This window comes from Polyodon spathula, chromosome 1 (genome assembly GCF_017654505.1).
Source record: "Polyodon spathula isolate WHYD16114869_AA chromosome 1, ASM1765450v1, whole genome shotgun sequence".
NCBI classification, from domain to species: domain Eukaryota; kingdom Metazoa; phylum Chordata; class Actinopteri; order Acipenseriformes; family Polyodontidae; genus Polyodon; species Polyodon spathula.
This window is the reverse complement of record NC_054534.1, coordinates 101,464,288-101,485,684: the sequence shown is the minus strand read 5'-3', so window position 1 is coordinate 101,485,684 and position 21,397 is coordinate 101,464,288. Positions and strand designations below refer to the sequence as shown.

At 38.8% G+C, this 21,397-nt stretch overlaps 1 protein-coding gene across 4 annotated transcripts in view; it reads left to right on the top strand.

The window, feature by feature from the left end:
- LOC121325477 (lateral signaling target protein 2 homolog) overlaps positions 1-21,397 on the top strand; it is a 109,187-nt gene that overhangs the window by 55,309 nt on the left and 32,481 nt on the right. For all 4 annotated transcript variants that reach the window (XM_041268010.1, XM_041268002.1, XM_041267995.1 and 1 more), the window contains exon 2: positions 12,436-12,576. In XM_041268010.1, the coding sequence (XP_041123944.1) occupies positions 12,436-12,576 (141 nt within the window). The remainder of the gene's footprint in view (positions 1-12,435; positions 12,577-21,397) is intronic.

The following is a 21,397-nucleotide window of genomic DNA, read 5'->3' as shown; positions in this document are numbered from 1 at the left end:
ACCGATATGTTTTTTACCCAAAGGTCTTTTTTGTAAAGCACATTAAATATACTTTGCCACTCTGGAGGCAAATGATGGATAAGCAATAGTTAAGATTATGATCAATGTCAATAATAAATGCAACAGCTCTTAATAATTCTTTTTTTTTGTCCTAGTGTCATCATAGTAAATTGCTACCGCACACGAAGCCTGACAGAGGCAGACTCTGTCAAATCGTTATCTAGAAGGCTGTTTGGAGTGGCCTGAGTTCTACCAATGCTGTACAAGGGCTTCAAACCCCCAAGCCTGCTGTTTAACTGCTGTTCAAGATACTGTGGATTGTGATGCATGAGTAGGAATGGGGGTGGGATCAAGTCTCGTTTTTTCAGAGCACCATGGGAAAGGATGCTCCAACACAAGGCACAGTAGACTGGCCTACGTTCCTCACTGTGACGGGTCTGTATTGCTTGATACACCATAGTCATGTGTGTTGTTGTTATCATGTCTCATTGTTGTGGGCAAGACTTTAAACGCCATTTGAATCCACTGTGAGCTTGATTAGCCCTGGCTTGTCCTCCTCTTCCTTTTGCAGTTCAATTTGTTTTCTTTTTCTTCTCGCTTATTCATAGACAAATACTATAAAGATATTTCTAATACCAGAACAGTCCACATTGTTAAGTAACAATGGTAATAATTATAGAATTACGTTTGTAATGGTTTGCCATTGTGATACTGTTAGTATGTGAAAATATGGTAACCCTTTACTACCCTGTCTATTTTCTCAATGTGAACAGAAAACCAGTGATCGTACCACAGCACCGAAGTACAGTGAAAGCCTGCTTAGCAGGGCAATGTTGTTACTTGTGTACAGCGTACATGCAATCCACTCTTTGGGCACAGGGATCAATCCTAATTACCCTGGTAAGATGCCAGGCTCCATCCCTTTTTGAAGGCGGCACGCTGGCACAGGAAGGAGCAGAAATGGAATGAAAATGAGATCATGTTTCTGCTGTTTACCCCCTGAGTCACTTGAGAGACTGACCTGAACCGCGTAGAGTGAAGATTAGGAAAAGGTTGATAGAGTGTATCATCAGTCTACCCGGGGACTGTGCAGTTAGGAGGAAGTGTGTGTGTGTGTGTGTTTGTGTGTTAAAAATCTTCTACAGTACACCAAGTAGATAATCCTAAGGGCTTTTGTAATTGGAGGAGTGATTAGAGGGCATTACCATCCTGTAATTGACTCTGTTGGTAAGGTACTGTAGTCTAAGCCCAACAAACCAGGTTAATTACAGTACCTAGGCGATGCTTGATAATCAGGATTTTATTGCAGATTGTCAAGCCATTTTTCCCTTTTTGAAAAAAATGGTAGCCTAATTACAGATGTGTTTGTCCAGCAGGAGGGCTGGTGTGTGTGTGTGACAATAATGAACGCCTGCCTCTTCCTAAGCAAAGTATGGAGCCAAGCCTGCCTTTTCCTCAGATCCCATTTGCAAGTGTTCTGCGTCAGCTGGGTCCAAAAACGCATTACTGTTGTTCACCTGTTATTACAACTTAGGCAAATAAATGATGTCATCCGTTTCTGGGTTAATTATTGATGCATGTTTCTAATGAGATCTGATGGGGATATAATTATATTAAGCTCCTTTAGTTCACTTCTGCGATGGATTGTTGACCTGATACTATTACTGATGCTGTTCACTGGAACAGATAACAATAACACAGCATTGAAAACAGTGTTATGTAATATAGTGATGTGCGATATACACTGTAGAAGAAGCCCCCCCTCAGGTTGGCATGAAGAGTCCTGACAGCTGCTGTGTGATGTCCTTCTAATCCTCAGTTCAATCCCACTGCCGTTGACTGCCCCAGCTCGCCCCACAAAGGGGCTGTTGCGCAGGGAGCTGAGCACCCCAGTGCACTGAGCAGGCTGCCCAGCATGTGGCTAAATATCTGTGCAGCAGCAGAAATCATTAAACTGGGGGAAGCCTGCACTCTTCTGCCATTGGTGTGGCCTGTCAGTTTTTGCTTGACTGCTCTTTTTCAATACAGGCTGTGGGGAAAGCACATAATGAAATAATACTGCCTTGCCCTGTGGTGCTGTAACTGTAAATCATGTGACTGCCAAAAGAAAACACAGGGACGAAAGGAGTTTGTATTGTGACCTTCAGCTCTCTTTCAACTTTTCAGGCAGGTTTTGGTGAGAAGCCAAGGATGTGCAGTGCCCTGCCTCTAAATAGTGGTCCTCCAGCCCAGGGCACCTTTACTAATGGGTTTCTGTACCTTTAGCACCACCTACTGGACAGAATATCTCTGTTGAAAAGAGAGTGCAGAGCTGTGTAGATGTACCTTAGAGCCAAGCTTATGTGGGTTAGCTTGTGAGATGAATAATAGTAGAACCTGTCTCTGTGACATGTTTAACTGTGGAACTAGTGTATGGACTGAAGTTTAATAGCTAAAACAAATGTGCTGTGTGCTTGTACTGTTCCTGCAATCCGTGGCTTGAAATGACATCAAACCAGCCTGCCTATCGACACAAAGCCGAATCCCATCACACAAAACACCAACAGACAAACAATGGAACTGCTCTTTTCAGAGAGACTGATGATGACTTCACTGTTTCACAGCGTTGCTGTCGGCCCAATGAGACCTCAGTATGGCGTGCTGCTGCTGTAAGCCCTATGCTGTCCAGAACACTGACTGTCTTTGTGCAAATTTGTGTGTGTGACACTGCCTCAGCATCCAGAGAGCAATAACAGATTCCCCAGCTTCAGCAATTGCGATATGAGACATTGCTGGATATACTTTCAGGGTTAAGAAAAAATGTCCTGGTGCAGTATTTGATTGTTGCCTCCTTGCAGCATTCTTAGACCGCAGTGATAAGGAGAAGCTGTCTTGCTTTCTCGTATTCTGAATGACAGTATAACAGAGAGACCTTGAAGTGAGGAACAAACAAAGGGACCAGTGGGTGCAGCTACATCTCTACAGTGAAGCTGCAGCCACCTCTTTATCTGTGATGTCCAGGCAGGGTTTAGATAGAACATGGTTTTTTTTTTTTTTATTTTATTTTAATTGTATTGTTTTGTAACAAGAAATTGAAAAAAAAAAAAAAAAAACACACCCAAGAGCATAATCCAGGAGTGTAGTGTAAAGTGGATATGAAGTGTGCAGTTAGGCAAGTAGAATTCAGAAAGGTACAGAATAGGTGTGTTCATTTTTACACTTAAAACCCCCCCCAAAAAAACCACCCACAAATTCCGTATTTATTTATATGGACCTTGTAAATCCTTCCATTTGTATATTGTATCCATATAAACAGATTTAAGGAGAAGGTTTTATTAGTTTTGCTTTACAGGAATTCTTTGTACGTGACCGAGCCTCAAACTGTGAATGTAATTAGCTGGTGAGAAAGATGAGAGATTAAGATTATGCATGATAATTAAGCGGGGACTCTCATTGATTTGGACGGTAATTGTTAATCATGTCAAGAGCACAAAGCTTATAAGCCATCAGTACTCTTGTCACCAGGGACTTTGAAATGCACTGCGAGGTATGTCACATTGGTACTGTTCAAGTATAACATCTTCTCATGCGTTACCAATGCACTGTGCTGCTGATATCACGTGTGCAGTTCTGAAAGAAGCACATGTGTTAGCAAACGTCTATTTTAATTTGTAAAAAGAATATATAATCCCATATTAGGTTAATGAAAGCTCTGCACTGTTTCACTGGCTGCTACTTTAAGATTATAAGTGATAAGCCCATACTATAAGAGCATTTGAAAGTGACGAGCGAGAGACAACCATTTGGCTCATCAGTGCTCGCCGATTGATCTGAGAATGTGGCTGTTAATGATTCAGTAACCTCCCTGCACTCCCCACTCTGTGTAAAGAACGACTGGAGGTCTTCAGGCTTCTTTTTGCTGTGGCTTCATTCCTAGAGCTGATGATTGTTAGGGTCCGTACTGCCTTTTCAGACTCCACTTGAAACGCAGACCAATCTGTTAGATGTAGTAGTAGTAAAATCTAATTTATTGTGCTATTAGCCCCTTCAGAACAGGTTCAATATGCTTGTGTTCAAGGCGGGTGGGTGGAATGCAACACACACTTTGCCTCTAAAGATTCATTGGCAGCAAACAGAGAGGTTAAATGAAGGAATTCTGTCTGGCAAGAAGCCTACCACTGTCAGAAAGCACTGGCACTATCTCCACAATATCCTATTACTACATATTATAGATCGCATGTAACCTAATAGTAACCAAGACCCCCAGTGCTGCAGCTAATTTATTATTATTTTTTAATTATGTAGCCACAAGCCTGTGTATAGAATTTGTATGTACTTTATGTAGCCTATGTGTGTATGTATTAACATACATAGGAAACATTTAGATTACAGTAATTTTAAAGAAATACATGCAAACAAAAAATGCCCTTTTTTTGTAGTTTTGGTAATGTGAAGTCCAGTGAAATATTGTAACCTTGACCTAATTTATTTTTACCACATACTGTACATACAAGACTGTAAATGGTTGATAGCGAAAAAAATGAAATTTTATTTAATGTTCTTACAGTACTTGTTTAATTCTACTTAGGGTAATGTGTGTTTAGTGCTGTGCTGATAGTCTTGATGTAAAGGGTCTGTGTGTTTAGTGCTGTGCTGATAGTCTTGATGTAAAGGGTCTGTGTGTTTGCGATACACTTCTTTTTGTAAGTCAGGATTGTAAAGGGGCTGTGTTTTGTAGGTCAGGATTGTAAAGGGGCTCTGTTTGCGATACACTTCTTTCTGTAAGTCAGGATTGTAAAGGGGCTGTGTTTTGTAAGTCAGGATTGTAAAGGGGCTGTGTTTGCGATACACTTCTTTTTGTAAGTCAGGATTGTAAAGGGGCTGTGTGTTTGCGATACACTTCTTTTTGTAAGTCAGGATTGTAAAGGGGCTGTGTGTTTGCGATACACTTCTTTTTGTAAGTCAGGATTGTAAAGGGGCTGTGTTTTGTAAGTTAGGATTGTAAAGGGGCTGTGTTTTGTAAGTCAGGATTGTAAAGGGGCTGTGTGTTTGCGATACACTTCTTTTTGTAAGTCAGGATTGTAAAGGGGCTGTGTTTTGTAAGTCAGGATTGTAAAGGGGCTCTGTTTGCGATACACTTCTTTCTGTAAGTCAGGATTGTAAAGGGGCTGTGTTTGCGATACACTTCTTTCTGTAAGTCAGGATTGTAAAGGGGCTGTTTGTGTTTGCTGATACACTTAAAGGGGCTGTTTTTGTAAGTCAGGATTGTAAAGGGGCTCTGTTTGCGATACACTTCTTTCTGTAAGTCAGGATTGTAAAGGGGCTCTGTTTGCGACACACTTCTTTCTGTAAGTCAGGATTGTAAAGGGGCTCTGTTTGCGACACACTTCTTTCTGTATGAAGTAACTTACAAAAAAAATGATGGTTGAAGTAACTTGAAGTAAAAAGTGATGTGGTTAAGTAGATTCAAGAAAATGCACAGAGTCCTTTTCTTCAATCAGTTGCCAGGTTTATTGAGATATGCAGGGAGTCTGGTCCCAGGTACAGGACAAACAGAATACTCATCATTACAATGTTTGCATGACATTAAATACCCTTCTGTATAGATGGTCCACCTCCCCTTTCTCTGACACTTAACCAATGGTCAAGGTAATTTAATTTATTGTTTGAGTGTTAATGTGTGTGTGTCTGTGTGTGTAGTCTAGTGTGACAACCTCTGAACTCAGTGCATTCTTCACACTCCTGGAGACAAAAGGTCCATACATCTGCCTTTTGTTATCTCCTTGCGACCCCCTTTGATGCCAGTGGGTTTAGAGCCTGTTCCCTTCTAGTCCACAGCATTGTTATCTCGTTAGCTTGCAGTCATTGTTGGGCAAGAGTTTGTAGACGCAGCGTCTCTATCAATGGTTAGCAGTACATGCAATTTGAACCAAACAGTCTGCTATCTGTGCATTTTCTTGAATCTACTTACTCACCATCTATTTTCTTTAAGTTACTTCAATGGTGATTAAGTAGATTCAAGAAAATGCACAGAGTCCTTTTCTTCAATCAGTTGCCAGGTTTATTGAAATATGCAGGGAGTCTGGTCCCAGGTACGGGACAAACACAATACTCAACATTACAATGTTTGCATGACATTAAATACCCTTCTGTGTAGATGGTCCACCTCCCCTTTCTCTGACGCTTAACCAATGGTCAAGGTACAACACATTATTCTGTTAATTTAGTGTGTGTGTGCGTGTAGTCTAGTGTGACAACCTCTGAACTCAGTGCATTCTTCACACTCCTGGAGAAAAAAGGTCCATAAATCTGCCCCTTTGATCCCAGTGGCATTATCTCTTTCAATCTCTGAGAACCTCTGGGTCCAATGCCAGTCCCTGGGAGCCTTTTAGCCCCTTTATGCTTTGCATTCCAAAGTCTTACAGCCTGGCCCCTTCTGGTCCACAGCATTGTTATCTTTTTAGATTGCAGTCAATGCTGGGCAAGAAGCTTGTAGACGCATCGTCTCTATCAATTGTAAGCAGTACATGCAATTTGAACCAAACAGTCTGCTATCTGCAATATTAGTCTCTTTTCAGAAAAAAACACCAGTATAGCTCTACCAGTCCACATGCGTAGCAAACTGCTAATCAATTCTCAATCCATGTTTTCCAACATACCCTACTTTTAAAATATAAGATGGAGGGGGTGACCCGCTACAACCAAGTTGCTCACGTGATCCCGAGCCCTCAGATGTCCTCTTCGCTGGTTCTGAGTAGTCACATCAAGTAACGTGTTTGTATAATATATAATAGTGAAGCATGTTCCTTCATTCTAAGTCTCTCCATTATGTGTAGGTATCTACCTTGCTTTCGCCTCTTTGTAATCTTTTATTGTACTACCTATTTCTCTTTGAAGCCAATTCTGGATATTGGTATGTTGCTCTGACCTTACAAATTTAGGTGAATCATTGTTATTTTTAACTTGCATATGTAAAATTCCATCATTCTAGAATCCAATATTCTAGCTCGACCATCTCAATCTTAAAATGCACGTAAGATTGATTACAAACTAAAACTATGATTTAAAAATGATCACTATACATTGAACAAGTACTAAAATAGCGTGTGAATGCTTAACTATCTATATGTAACACATTAGTAGGTAAGTGTTTCTTTTCTCAGTTATAAAAAACCTTAATTATATCTCGTGATATTCTCTATACAATACCCCCACAAATATAATCATTTTGCACAACACTTCTACTGCTAACCTATTACAAATAATGTTAACATGAATTTCCCTTCATTCATTTTAGACATATACAACACTGAATCATTCAAATGTCACGTTCTTTTCAAAATGAATGTCCAGTATAGCTGACAATATTCTTCAGTAGCACAGCAGTTTTCAATGGTCTCATCCCATTCACAGCCCCTGCTGTATGATCAGTTGTTTCACCGTTGTCTCCACCTGTGTCCCAATACTTGAATCTCCATCAGAATTATTTATTTTCCAAACCTAGAAGAAAAATCAAGTGCAATATTAATTCTTTTGATAACATCTGATTTCATTTAAACCTTCAATGGGGTTATTCTCTCCTTGAATTTTCTTTATTTCATCTGGGAATGTATAGGCTATTAAAGCAGTTTGTAACAGAGAAATATAATACTCGCTTCTTAAATCCAGTGATCTGTTTAAGCCTTTGTAAGCTTATTTATTTACAAGATCTCTACTGGTGTTTAAGTGCAAAGTCTTTTTATTTTTGTCTTATCACAAAACAGCTATTTCTGAGCACATCACCCAGAATAAAAAAAAACTTCAAGTTAATATCTTTTATACAGTCTTTATTGATTTGCACAAGTTTGTCCATAGTTTCATATGGAACTTTCCCAATTGGCACCCTAGCCATCCCCCATTTTTTTGTTTTTTTTTTTTCATAAGCAACATTTGTTCCCCAATTTGAAATTGTAACCCTTTAGGTAGGGGCTTAGTCCTATGCTAATTGTGCACTACTTTGATTTGTGCTTATAATTGACAAAGAAACCCCTGTAGGGTGATAGTATACTAACACAGACAGCCTAATGTCAACCAAAGATTTTACACTTAGTTGCTGGTCCATTTAGTATACATTATCCCTCAGTGATATCTTGTATTTGTAATAAAAAAAAAAAAAAAGTTATTGGTATTGGCTTTTTCAATTTTCAATTCAATAACCCACCCTCTTGCAGCTGATAAAACAGTAGCCTATTAGGTAAGTTATTTAGTCTCTCTGTGTTAGTTTATCTGCCTGTAGCAAACAGATTGCTTTCTCTGTTTTTATTGTTTTTTAAATCAAGTTATAAAATCCTTTTCAAAAACGTGTTAGTTTGATTAATATCGCACCATGCATTTTCAAGAATTTACAAATAAATCTGTTAATTCTTGAAAAATAAGTTTCTAAAAACTTTCCATAATCAGTACTGCTGATTATCCAGTACCACTATCCACCAAGCCTACAGTCCTATACTGCACTGTAAAATCCCTTGCGCCAACATTCCTATTTCATTCTCATGTGAGCTATGGTTTCAAATATGTATTCATAGGTGATTCATAAAATTCACCCGTGTCTTAAACATAAAATTCACAAACAAACAAACAAACACTTAACCTGCTTCATGAAAATATTTTTAATAAAATATTTCAAGGTTGATTTACTTAATTAGTTTCAGATTTATTGATCTCCAAAAACATTTGTTTTCTTCCTGTTTTTTCAAGCAGTCAATGTAGCAGCAATCTCTACATTATCTCTCTCTCGCTCCCTCTCTGCACTTTCTTTTCTAGTTAACCCTTAGAAAAACAAAAAGCTCTGTGTATATCAATATAATCCAACACAAACTTTTTCATTGTTCCTTTGTATATTTGTGTTACTGTTTCAGTCCAAAGGTTGGCCATTCTTTTGCAGTCAAACAATTCATCAATTAACCTGGATCTCTTTCCCTTATCAAACCCTCTTATGATCGGGGCAAGACAATAAGTAATCGTGCTGGTTCTTAGTACGTAGTTTTACTAAGAAGTTACTTTATCTCCACGCTTAAGCAAAATCATAATTACTCAAACAATCATTAATAAACAACTTCTTAATTACATTTTAATGTGACCTTTTAATTTTATTTTTACAACATGTATTCCTCAAAGTTGATATAGAATCTTTAGCATTAGTTTTTTTTTTTTTTTTTTTTTTTTGTTCTGTTTTTTGTGGGCCACCAGTCTTGAATTGCCTTTGTCTTTTTCTTCTTACGAGACACACACTCCTGATCTGTTACATGAACATGTACATTACTGTTCTGTACATATCTTCCCTTTTTGCCATGTTTTAAAACATAGCCTATGTTCCATATTCTCCAGTCATCCATTTGATGACCGTCAATATTATATTTTAACATATTTGGAGTTGATCAGACTCCCAACAACACAAAACTTTTTAGTTTATGTCTTGTTACCAATGATCCGTGTTTAAAGCTATGCTTAAGGAAGTATAAAATTTTATTTTGGTTTATTGCACATTTAATTTACACTTTTGTATGTGCTATTGGGCTTAACTGGAACTTACTGTCTGATTGTTCCTTATTTGTACCACCTAATGTGGACAGTTAAATAAGAGGCTTATCCTATTGCCCCCTTATCGTGACATATAAACCAAACAGTACAAACAAAGACAAAACAAGTGTAACAAATCTTCTCAAAAACAAACATAAAACATAAATCCGAGTATGCCCGTACCTGTTGAGCAATACAAGTCCGTGTAACTAGTCCAATAAACTCTACTGGCACGTCATAACACTACACGATTTACTCATGACTTTTTTTAGGATTCCAGAGGTCCTCTTTCATACATAAAGTCCTAATAGTCAATACACTTTTAATTAAGCAGTCTTAACTAATTGTGTCCTCAATGTACATGAATTATCAAGTAGTCAAAAGTCCTCTTTCATACTTTACCCTTGATTCTCACTACATTCTAAAAACTGCATATAAAACAAAAAACCAGTAACTACTCACCAATGTACGTGGTTATATGTTCGATCTGAAGTCCTGATTCAAAGATTCTCCACACCGTCTGAGCTGAAAGTAGAAACAGTCTCCTTCTGTCTGCTTTGTCCTGGTCCTCTTCATGGGATACAGGCTTGCAAAAAAGGTTTCTCCGTAATCAAGTATCAACCCCCCGGTATTTGGAAAAAAAAAGTTTCAGGAAACAGTCCACAGGTGGCTCGCCAATGAAGTAACTTACAAAAAAAATGATGGTGATTAAGTAGATTCAAGAAAATGCACAGAGTCCTTTTCTTCAATCAGTTGCCAGGTTTATTGAAATATGCAGGGAGTCTGGTCCCAGGTACAGGACAAACAGAATACTCAACATTACAATGTTTGCATGACATTAAATACCCTTCTGTATAGATGGTCCACCTCCCCTTTCTCTGACACTTAACCAATGGTCAAGGTACAACACATTATTCTGTTAATTTAGTGTGTGTGTGTGTGTGTGTGTGTGTGTGTGTGTGTGTGTGTGTGTGTGTGTGTGTGACAACCTCTGTGTGTCACACTCCTGGAGAAAAAAGGTCCATAAATCTGCCCCTTTGATCCCAGTGGCATTATCTCTTTCGATCTCTCTGAGAACCTCTGGGTCCAATGCCAGTCCCTGGGAGCCTTTTAGCCCCTTTATGCTTTGCATTCCAAAAGTCTTACAGCCTGGCCCCTTCTGGTCCACAGCATTGTTATCTTTTTAGCTTGCAGTCAATGCTGGGCAAGAAGTGTAGACGCACTCTCTGAGCACATCAAGTGCAGTTCTTCATTAGTCTCCTGGAAAAAAAAGGTCCATAAATCTGCCCCTTTGATCCCAGTGGCATTATCTCTTTCGATCTCTCTGAGAACCTCTGGGTCCAAGGGGCTGTGTGTTTGCGATACACTTATTTTTGTAAGTCCAGTCCCTGGGAGCCTTTTAGCCCCTTTATGCTTTGCATTCCAAAGTCTGTAAAGCCTGGCCCCTTCTGGTCCACAGCATTGTTATCTTGTTAGTCAGGATTGTCAATGGCTGTGTTTGCGATACACTTCTTTTTGTGTAGACGCAGGCGTCTCTAGTCAATTGTTTGCAGTACATGTAAGTCAGGATTGTAAAGGGCTCTGTGTTTTGATACACTAAGTCAGGATTGTAAAGGGGCTGTGTAAAGGGGCTGTGTTTGCGATACACTTCTTTTTGTAAGTCAATTGTAAAGGGGCTGTGTGTTTGCGATACACTTCTTTTTGTAAGTCAGGATTGTAAAGGGGCTGTGTTTGCGATACACCTTTTTGTAAGTCAGGATTGTAAAGGGCTGTGCCAGTACACACATGTCAGGATTGTAACTTCTTTCTGTGTTTGCAAACTAAGTCAGGATTGTAAAGGGGCTGTGTTTGCGATACACTTCTTTTTGTAAGTCAGGATTGTAAAATCCATGTGTTTCGATACACTTTTTGTAAGTCAGGATTGTAAAGGGGCTGTGTGTTGTAAGTCAGGATAAACTGTGTTTGCGATACACTTCTTTTTGTAAGTCAGGATTGTAAAGGGGCTGTGTTTGCGATACACTTCTTTTTGTAAGTCAGGATTGTAAAGGGGGTTTCTGTGTTTTGTAAGTCAGGATACACTTGTTTTTGTAAGTCAGGATTGTAAAGGGGCTGTGTGTTTGCGATACACTTCTTTTTGTAAGTCAGGATTGTAAAGGGGCTGTGTTTTGTAAGTCAGGATTGTAAACTGTTTGCGATACACTTCTTTTTGTAAGTCAGGATTGTAAAGGGGCTGTGTGTTTGCGATACACTTCTTTTTGTAAGTCAGGATTGTAAAGGGGCTGTGTTTGTGATACACTTCTTTTTGTAAGTCAGGATTGTAAAGGGGCTGTGTTTGTGATACACTTCTTTTTGTAAGTCAGGATTGTAAAGGGGCTGTGTGTTTGCGATACACTTCTTTTTGTAAGTCAGGATTGTAAAGGGGCTGTGTGTTTGCGATACACTTCTTTTTGTAAGTCAGGATTGTTGTGTTTGCGATACACTTCTTTTTGTAAGTCAGGATTGTAAAGGGGCTGTGTGTTTGCGATACACTTCTTTTTGTAAGTCAGGATTGTAAAGGGTCTGTGTGTTGTTTGCGATACACTTCTTTTTGTAAGTCAGGATTGTAAAGTCAGGAGTCAGGATTGTAAAGGGGCTGTGTGTGATACACTTCTTTTTGTAAGTCAGGATTGTAAAGGGGCTGTGTGTTTGCGATACACTTCTTTTTGTAAGTCAGGATTGTAAAGGGGCTGTGTTTGTGATACACTTCTTTTTGTAAGTCAGGATTGTAAAGGGGCTGTGTGTTTTGTAAAGCTTGCGATACACTTCTTTTTGTAAGTCAGGATTGTAAAGGGGCTGTGTTTGTGATACACTTCTTTTTGTAAGTCAGGATTGTAAAGGGGCTGTGTTTTGTCTCCTCAGAGGTCGGACCCGCAGCTCCTCGCTCAGTTCTTCTATGCGGATGAGGAGCTGAACCAGGTGGCAGCTGAGCTGGACAGCTTGGACGGCAGGAAGGACCCACAGCGCTGCACACTGCTCGTTAACCAGTTCAGATCCTGCCAGGTATGAAACGAGGACCAACAGCAACTGCGTTTTATTTGCACAGGAATTGACTCCACAGCAGTATCCATCCTGACTTTGTGGTTTGTTCTTCAAATGCCTGGATAATTGATCTGTCTGGTGAAAGGGGTTTAGCCAATAATAAATCCTACCTTATCTTCCATCTATGTAGCCCTTGTGTGCAGCTCTCCAAAAGGATAACATTATAGAGCAAACATACGTTTTAATAAATAATAAAACAAAAAGATATCTGGAACCATACCAGGGTAAGAAAGCTCTCTGAACGCATGCTTCTAGGTAGTCTCGTCCACGCCTCCAGGGATTCACCTCAGCCGTGTCTTCAGGGTTAAAGCTTGTCAAGCTGGCTGCAAGGCAGTCAGTAGAGAAAGCAGCTGGTTGGCAGGGATCATTTTAACTCGGTTTCAGAAGGCAGAGATGTTTTTTGTTTGTTTTATATCCAGATATTGCAGATTCTGGGAAACGTCCCTTCAAATTATTAAAAAAACCTGCAATGTTAATAGCCACCAGTGTTTGGTTATAATGAAAATGATGGCATATCTGTGGTGTACTTCAGATTACAAAGTCAAACCTGGAATTGAAATGTATCTTAAGCTGTAAACCCTATTGAAACGTGCACAACTGTCTCTGGCAGTTCATTATTGTACCCATTCATCAGGCTGGGGGTTGCTATTCCTTTGCTCTGAACCTTCAAACAGATAAACTAAAGGAACACATTTATCTTTGGAACTAGAAGGTTGGTTAACCTACTTACTTGCTTACTTTCCTCCTTTTTTCCCCTTTCATCTCCTGGCTTTTGCATCGCCCTGCCATCACACTGCCATCGTTCACATCACTTATATGGTTTGATTTTTCTCTAGGGGTTGTTTTCCTTTTTTTTTTTTCTTTTAAATTATTATTATGCCAGTGATTTTACCCCATTTTTCTCCCCAATTTGGAATCGACAATTGTGATATTATTGATCCCGGTTCACCGCTGCAACCCCCTGGCGACTCGGGAAACGGTGGCTAACACATGTCCTCTGAAACGCGGCCCTGCCACGCCGTCTGCAACTGCTGACAGTTCCGTAGCCTAGCTACACAGACAGTTCCTCTGCCTCTCTTGCTTACGTGCAAAATAACTCTGAGTTAAGAGGCTTAGTTACCTTTAACAAGGTTCAAACTCTGAGGCTTTTCATGCATGCATTCAAAACACAAATTAATATAACTATTTTATCAACTTTATGTGTTTGCAATTACAATTAATTACTTTAGTTCCACAAGAGAAACGTACTGAAAATATAAAACGGTTCCTTGAAGAAGTGGAGACCCAAAAGTCTAGAGTAGACATCCTCCATTGTTGTTCAGCTATTTACTTTGTTGCAACAAATCTTCAAACCCAAACTGGGGTTTAGCGCCCTTCAAGTGTGTTTCTTCTATCTTCAAACCCAAGCTGTGGTTCTTCCTCTCATCCATAGAAGCTGCCTTGTTAATAATGCCTTCAGGTCACACTGAACCCTGGCACCCTTCCAAATGGATTAATTAGAGAAAACTGCTCTAGGGTTAAAGTAATTACGATTCTCATATTAGTATGTCATAAAGGCTCCACTTACCCTCTTGGTCAAGTACTGTAAAAGATTTGTCTCAAAATGAAATTCTTTTCACCATTTAAAAAAAAAAAAAAAAGATTTGCTCAAGTAACTTAAAATGCAGCCTACTCTGCTTCGCACATCCTTCACTACAAGTTGTCGGCATGTGAACCAGATTTTTTCTTCTGCCTTTACCTGGTGGTTTACTGGCACAAAGTATGAGATGGACACGGGCAAGGAACACAGCAGTGTTGTTGTTTATTGTGCATACAAAGAAGCAAACACCCAGATTGTCACCGAACAGTCTTCTGTTGTGCGTATTTAATTATTTTGCCCCCTTTGCTGAACGATGAGACAGCGAGAGACCCTGCCATTTTAGGATAACCCCATTCAAATTGTTGCATGGGATTATTTGTGGGCTGCAGAGTTAAAGGAAGTAATTAAAAGCCAGCATGGTTTGAAAAAACTGCACAGGCCCCAGCATCTATCAGTGGGAGGCAGTTAAGGTCAAGGCTTGGCCCCCGCCTTTAGCTCCTCAATGCTCAAGCAGGGTGATTCATCGATTTTGCACAGCTGTTTGTTTCTGAAACGGGGCACATCATTGATGTTGGTGTCTGCTTGTTTAAAAGTGTTTCCCATAAAGGGGAGCTTTTTATAACTTCATTAATATTTTAAAGGTGTAATATAACCATGGTTTTGAATGTTTTTTTTTTATTATTATTATTTGTAGCAGAAGGTTCTGAGGTGGAAAGTTTTCACTTTTATTGTCTGGCTTTTATAAAGAGATTGGGGGAGAGAGAATGCAACAAATGAGTGATTTTGTAAATTTTTAAAAAAATTTTATGTAGTGCTATTCAAAAATGAAGTTCAGTGGGATATCATACACCCAGTGATTGGGTCTGAAAATGCATTCCCAGGCCTCTGTTAAGCAGAGAATGTGTATTGTTTTGGTAAAAACTCCACAGAGGACTAAGCTGAGAACACCAGTCGTAATTTGCCTTAGACTCATACTTACAAGCCTCCACAGGTGAAAAGATCCTGCATTAACCACTGCAAAACCCCAGCCCATTTAAACAAAGATTTGGTCTTTTAAGAAAAAATTTGGAGTCTGAAAGAAGTAAGTCTAATTTACAGATCTCACCAGGGTCTGTATGGTAAATATTGTTGATATATATATATATATATATATATATATATATATATATATATATATATATATAACACACACACACTGAGTGTATAAAACATTAGGAACACTTTCCTAATATTGAGTTGCACCCCCTTTTGAACAGCTTCTATTCATTGTGTCATGGCTCTACAAGGTTTTATTTTACAAAGCCATTTAAGCTCAACAGCATTATTTTTTAAGCAGTTAAAAAAAAAAACCTTGAATATGTACAAAGACCTGTTTAACCTTTTCAGGTTAAACAGATCGACCCGTTCCATCAAGGTAAGCTATTTGTTTTTATCCATTAAATTGTCTCCGATTGTCCTTCGATTAACAGTAAGCCTCACTTAGATGAACACATTTGCGACATCTTACTTTCTTATTTTCAGATGCTTTCTTGTACATGAAGATTTTTTCTTTTGCTCTGGTGTTAAATGAAGGGTGGACTCGTCATGTTGTACTTTCTGTTTTGCTTTGGGAGCGGGAGTGTTGACGGCATTGGTACGAACGTTCAGTTAACAACGAATTAGGAAAGCGAGTCAAAGGTTAACTGCATAACTTTGTTTTACTTGGCCGTGATTTATTTCGCTGTACTTTATTATAATTATAACTAGATTAGCAGTTTGCTAGATATATGTAATTTAGATGAAGAGTCGGATGGACAGGCAGACACACACTACATATCCCACAGTATAGATTTTGATTGTGATACACTCAGTAATGTTTTTTTTTTCCTTGATGTTCATGAGGAACTGAGCACATTTACAATTGAAAAATAGATTTGGAAGAGGCTAATGATTAGATGGGTATCTGTCAAGGCGATTCAGTGCACTGTTCTGTACTGGCAAATTATTCCTGGATCTGTTTTAGTATCAATACTTGTCTTTTTTTAAATATATAGTGCAGAATTTCAACACCTTCCTTGATACATTACATTGATCCATTCCCATTGAGCTTGGGATCAACTGGAATAGCAACCTCAATGTCTTCACAATGATTTATGTGATAAAAAACTACCCGCACTCGCCACTTAAATGTACAATTAATATTCCTTTTATTATTTCATTTTTGATTAAAATTTTATATCCACCTCAATTCGGAACAGAGCTGCAGACGCGTTTCGTCAAACTGCCTTCCTAAGTAGAGGAGGACTCTCAGAAATGAGGCATATGAAGGAGTGTCAGAAGGGCGGTCTGAATGATTCTGCTCTGTATTTATTTACATTCCTTTCACCCTGTTGCTGTCTGTGACCTCTGGCATGACAAAACAGAGCACATGAACTATTGTTTATTTATTTTATTTTATTGAACCCTTTTAAAGGTATCAAAACAGTACATTTCAGTTCTTTCTAAAGTTTATTCCAAGACCATGGAGCAAGAGCAGAGTCTTCATTTATCAAACTGAACCCAGTTAATCTACTTTTATTTCACTTCATGTTGCATGTGCATTTTCATCAACTATGGAGTGATGGGGTGACCAGACATATTCCCATTCTCAAACTTCAGATGACCATTTATCGTAATACATGTAGGTTTATAAAAAAAAGTGCTACAAGAGTTTTTGGAGGAGGCTCCTCGTTCCCAGTAGGCTTTGACACATAGCTTTCTCTTGCATGTCCTATACTATGCCTTTGCCCATGTCACCTCTGCAACCACTTGGAACATCCTCAAAGCACTGCATTGTCAGTAATTCATCGAGAGTCTACAATAATAGTGTAGTAAGAAAGACTGCTGTTTGATATACAACTTGTTTAGTTTCCAGTATTCTGTTTAAATAAACAATACCTAAAGAATCAACAGCTTTTTTTTTAAAGTCTTACTTTGAAAACCAGTTTTTTATTATTATGCTTGCGAACAAGCAAGAACAAGACAAAGAAAATTCATACAATAGAGATAGACAACGTAAGGGATTTTAAAGCAAATTGGTTGCAGTGTAAAACGCACTGATACTGCAGTGGGATTTAAAACTCATTAAAATGCACACTAGGCTGATGAGATGCAACTTTAGCGACATGGAGTGAAATGACCATTAGGGATGTGCAACTATAATTAATCCCCTGTGAATAACAGAGAAACAGGAATTGCAAATGCACGTCTCTAATGGTGGTAAAGCAAATTAACTGAGAGATGCAAGTTAAACCCAGTGCACACAGATGCAGAGATCGATAAGCGTGCAGTAAGTGAAAGATTACAAATATGGGTATAAATGTGAGTTTACCAGATTGTAGCAATCTGAAACACCTAGAAGAGGCGTTGTGTGTAGTGCATGATAAAAATCTGCTGAAGATTGATGCTGTATCGAGGCAGTGATCAGGTTCAGATAGACAAACGGGAGAACAGACAAAAGGACATGATCGGCACATAAGGGTCCCTGTTTTTGGAATATTGAATCTAAAAAGGATATGTTGAAATGGTCGGTAAGCCTGGCAATAATGGTTTAAGCAGAAACACACAAACAGAATGAAAGAGAATGCATATCATATCAAAGAGGAACATGTACAGTAGAGCTGTCTCCTCAAATGTAGGTAAAATGAATGTGGTGCTTTGCATCGTGTGAGGTCGTTGTGAAAGCTTTACCTACCATGTTCAGAGATCAGGATTGTGTAGTTTAATATAGTAATTAATTAGTTGCATAATTCTTGGGCCAATAAAATATTTTTGCACCTGGCACATGTGAAAGGCTTTCCATGTTAATTGTGAATGAACAAGGGAATAACACCTCCTCATAAGCAATTAAAAAAGAAAAAGGAACGTAATTAAGTAGAATAAGTAACTACAGCACTGTCTGTAACTAGTCCAATATTGCTGTCGTCATCAATTACATTGCTTCTGAGCCAGTGCAGTTAGTGTGTTACAACCCCTGACCTCCATTCTCACTGTCACGGCATTGAGTGTGAGGAATGTGGCTTTCATTTTCACTTACACTGATTCGGTGTCTTCAGCATCCACTTTCAGGTTTCAAAGATGACATGCAGAGCAAGCAGATTGAACACACATTCCCCTTGCCATTGTTTTATAACTGTTAATGAATGTTTTGGGAAATCAGAATAGAGCGAGGGATAAGACATTCGAGGCATGGAAACTGATACTAATGTGAGCTCAAATTGCATCATTTAGCATATTTAAATCAGCCTCTTTTTTCGTCTTATGTCTACACTCTGCTTCTGATCTTGTAAAACCTGTATTGATTACCGTGGTAGTCGTTTGCTGGCACCCAATATTAAAATACATTTTGGTGGGGTTCTGTATATCCCCTTCAGTCACAGTGTGCACAGTGGTACCATATTAAGTTTCCTGTCTATGTATCTGTTTTGTACTGCATATGTGTATTCTTTTAAAAATGCCGATCTCGAATGCCATAGAGTTCACACAAACTGTTTTAAAATTTCAAAAAATGAAAATAAGAACTCGTAAACCGAACGCTTAAAATAATGTTTTGAAATCTCCCATTTTGATTGGCTGAGACTTCATGCTCTATAATATTATTACTTTATTTATTTATTTATTTCTTAGCAGACACCCTTATCAAGGTTGCCTTAAAATTGTTACAAGTTATCACAGTACAAAGTATTGTATTATAAAATATCACTTTACAGAATATCATAAAGATAAGAGCAGATATGAAAGTACAATAAAGTCAATTCAAATACCCAACATCTGTCCAGTTTTGATACACATTCTAAAGAAACAAACTATTCAATTCAATGTCTTTTTCAGTTTCTCTTTCAATGTACAAGAAGCTTAATTTTGCTGTATCCCATGTTGTCTGCATCACGGTAATATATATTTTTCAACATCCAGATTGTTTTAATATTTGTTTGGATTGGAAATGAGTGGCTGTTGTTGGAACAGAAAGGACGAAACATTGTTGCTGGAGGTAGCAAGCTCTTTGTACACTATGATGCTCCTAAGAGAGTCTCTTGAATAGGAATGGGGGCAGAAATATGTTTCCAGTTGACCCATGGTATGTGAATAAAAAAGCAAAAGTGAGGATTTATGTTGACAAATATATTACTGGTGTGGCAGAGATAAAGTAGTTGCTTGTAAACACTGCAGTGTTCTGTAGCGCTGTCCCCCCGTCTCCGTCCCCCAATATCCCTGCGCCATTTACGCTGTGAAAGGGTGCATCTTCCTGCTAGCCCTGTGCACAACTAACGTTATAATTAGTCCTATTTCTTGCCAGCCTTGCCGCAGCTATTTTGAACAGTGTAATTTATATCTAATTTATGTCTATAGCCTCTGTTCCTCGGTCCTTGGGAAATTCTCATAAATCTGCACAGCTTTTCTCTCAATTAAACAGATGCTGAAGGAACCTTCACAATTTATTGTTAACAAAATGACATACTAATTTGGGGACAATATTTCTTTTGACAGTATGGGAGCTGTTTTTGTCTCATTTTTTGAATTATTATTCCATTAGTTCCAAAGAATGAAATCGCATTTACAGTAGTAAAGGAAATCTGTTTATACCTGTGAACAGGCTGGCTGTAGGGGTGACGTCAGGCTAGAAAGAAATACACAAGCAGGCAGTACTGGGGTTGAAACTGAGACACAATGGTGCGCTCAGTGTATTAATGAAACAAATGAAAGATTTAAACAAAAACAGCACACAGCACTTGATGCCAAATAAAATAGACGAACAAAACGACAAAACAGTAAACAAACAGTGGAGGAAGAGACAAACAAGTCCAGTGAGTAGCAATTCTTACTGTCTTCCTTTTTATTCTCCTCTCCACACCTGTTGTCCACTCGCAAACACACAACCCGAGTGAGTAAAAATGTGCTGCTTTTATGCAGCTGTGCCGAGACTCGATAGCTAATCAATCATTCAATTGAAGTCTCGGTACAACTGCACGTGAATCAATCTGGTGAATTTCCCGTACTCACATATTATTACATTTTACCTGCACGTGAGGTGCTGTGCAATCCTCTTGCCTAAATACAAATATACATTTTAAACCACTCGTGTTACACACACCCATTTATATCCCGTGTACCAATGACTATACACCAAAATTAACACACTACACGTAACATACAACACAAATAAATAGCCCAGGGGCGGGGCACTTTGCCACAATACCTCACACAATAAGTCACTCGATTTCTTTACAGTGGGACTGCGGGCAGCTGAGAAAGGATGTCTCACACTTCAGGGACTGTGTTGACCCAGCCTCGCTTTTATATACTCAACCCTGCTTTAAACTCCTGCCAAAAAAAGAAGAGTCTGACTGGGATCTAAGTGGAAAAGGAGTTGGGAGCAGTAATAAACGCAGGCAGTGGATAAGCAGCTTCACCCCTCCTGCCATGCCACCTCTTGTGAGCACAAGGTTTCTGTTTCTAAGATTTAACATGGAGAGCTGTAAAAGCCTTTTGTTAGTAATTATTGCAATACATGCATGCGGGTGGCCTACAAGGCCTTGATTAGTTCTTCATTTTTTTGTTGTGATGCCTGCACTGGAGACCAATCCTCCTTTTTGTTATATAATATGATCATATTTACTGTACTTGGCGTGAATCCACTGAGCGGTAAGATCTTGTTTCCAAAGTTGTCCTCCAATCCTTCTTCCCAGGGGTTGAAAGGAGTGGACTGTTTTGGAAACAAAATAACGACAGCCTGTTAATCAGCATTTTTTACTTTCATTTTTGTTTGAATTTAGCCAGGACACTGGCAATTGCAATGGCCTTGAATTATTTTTCTGTCAACAACATAGACAGGGCCTAGGTTTAATGCCACCCCTGCAGCTTACTCAAAAGGGACAAGTGACCGCTGCAATGCCAACACCAACACTTTCTGATGCAAGTGTAAAGGCAAGAGGAATGCAATTATTTAAAGGGTGTATCGCTAGCCAACTAACACTGTTGTCAACATGATGAGATATTATCAACCTGAAACATTTGAAGCGAATTTCTCAGACCCTGCCTGATTAACACGTCTTGGACTACCTTACATTAGGCCGACGAGGATTAGTGCTAACTGGGCTCTGTGAAGCCACACATGGAACTTGAAGTCCAACACTGGGGTGTTTTTGTTTGAGACTGAATTTCAGACTTTTTTCTTTTTGTTGTTGT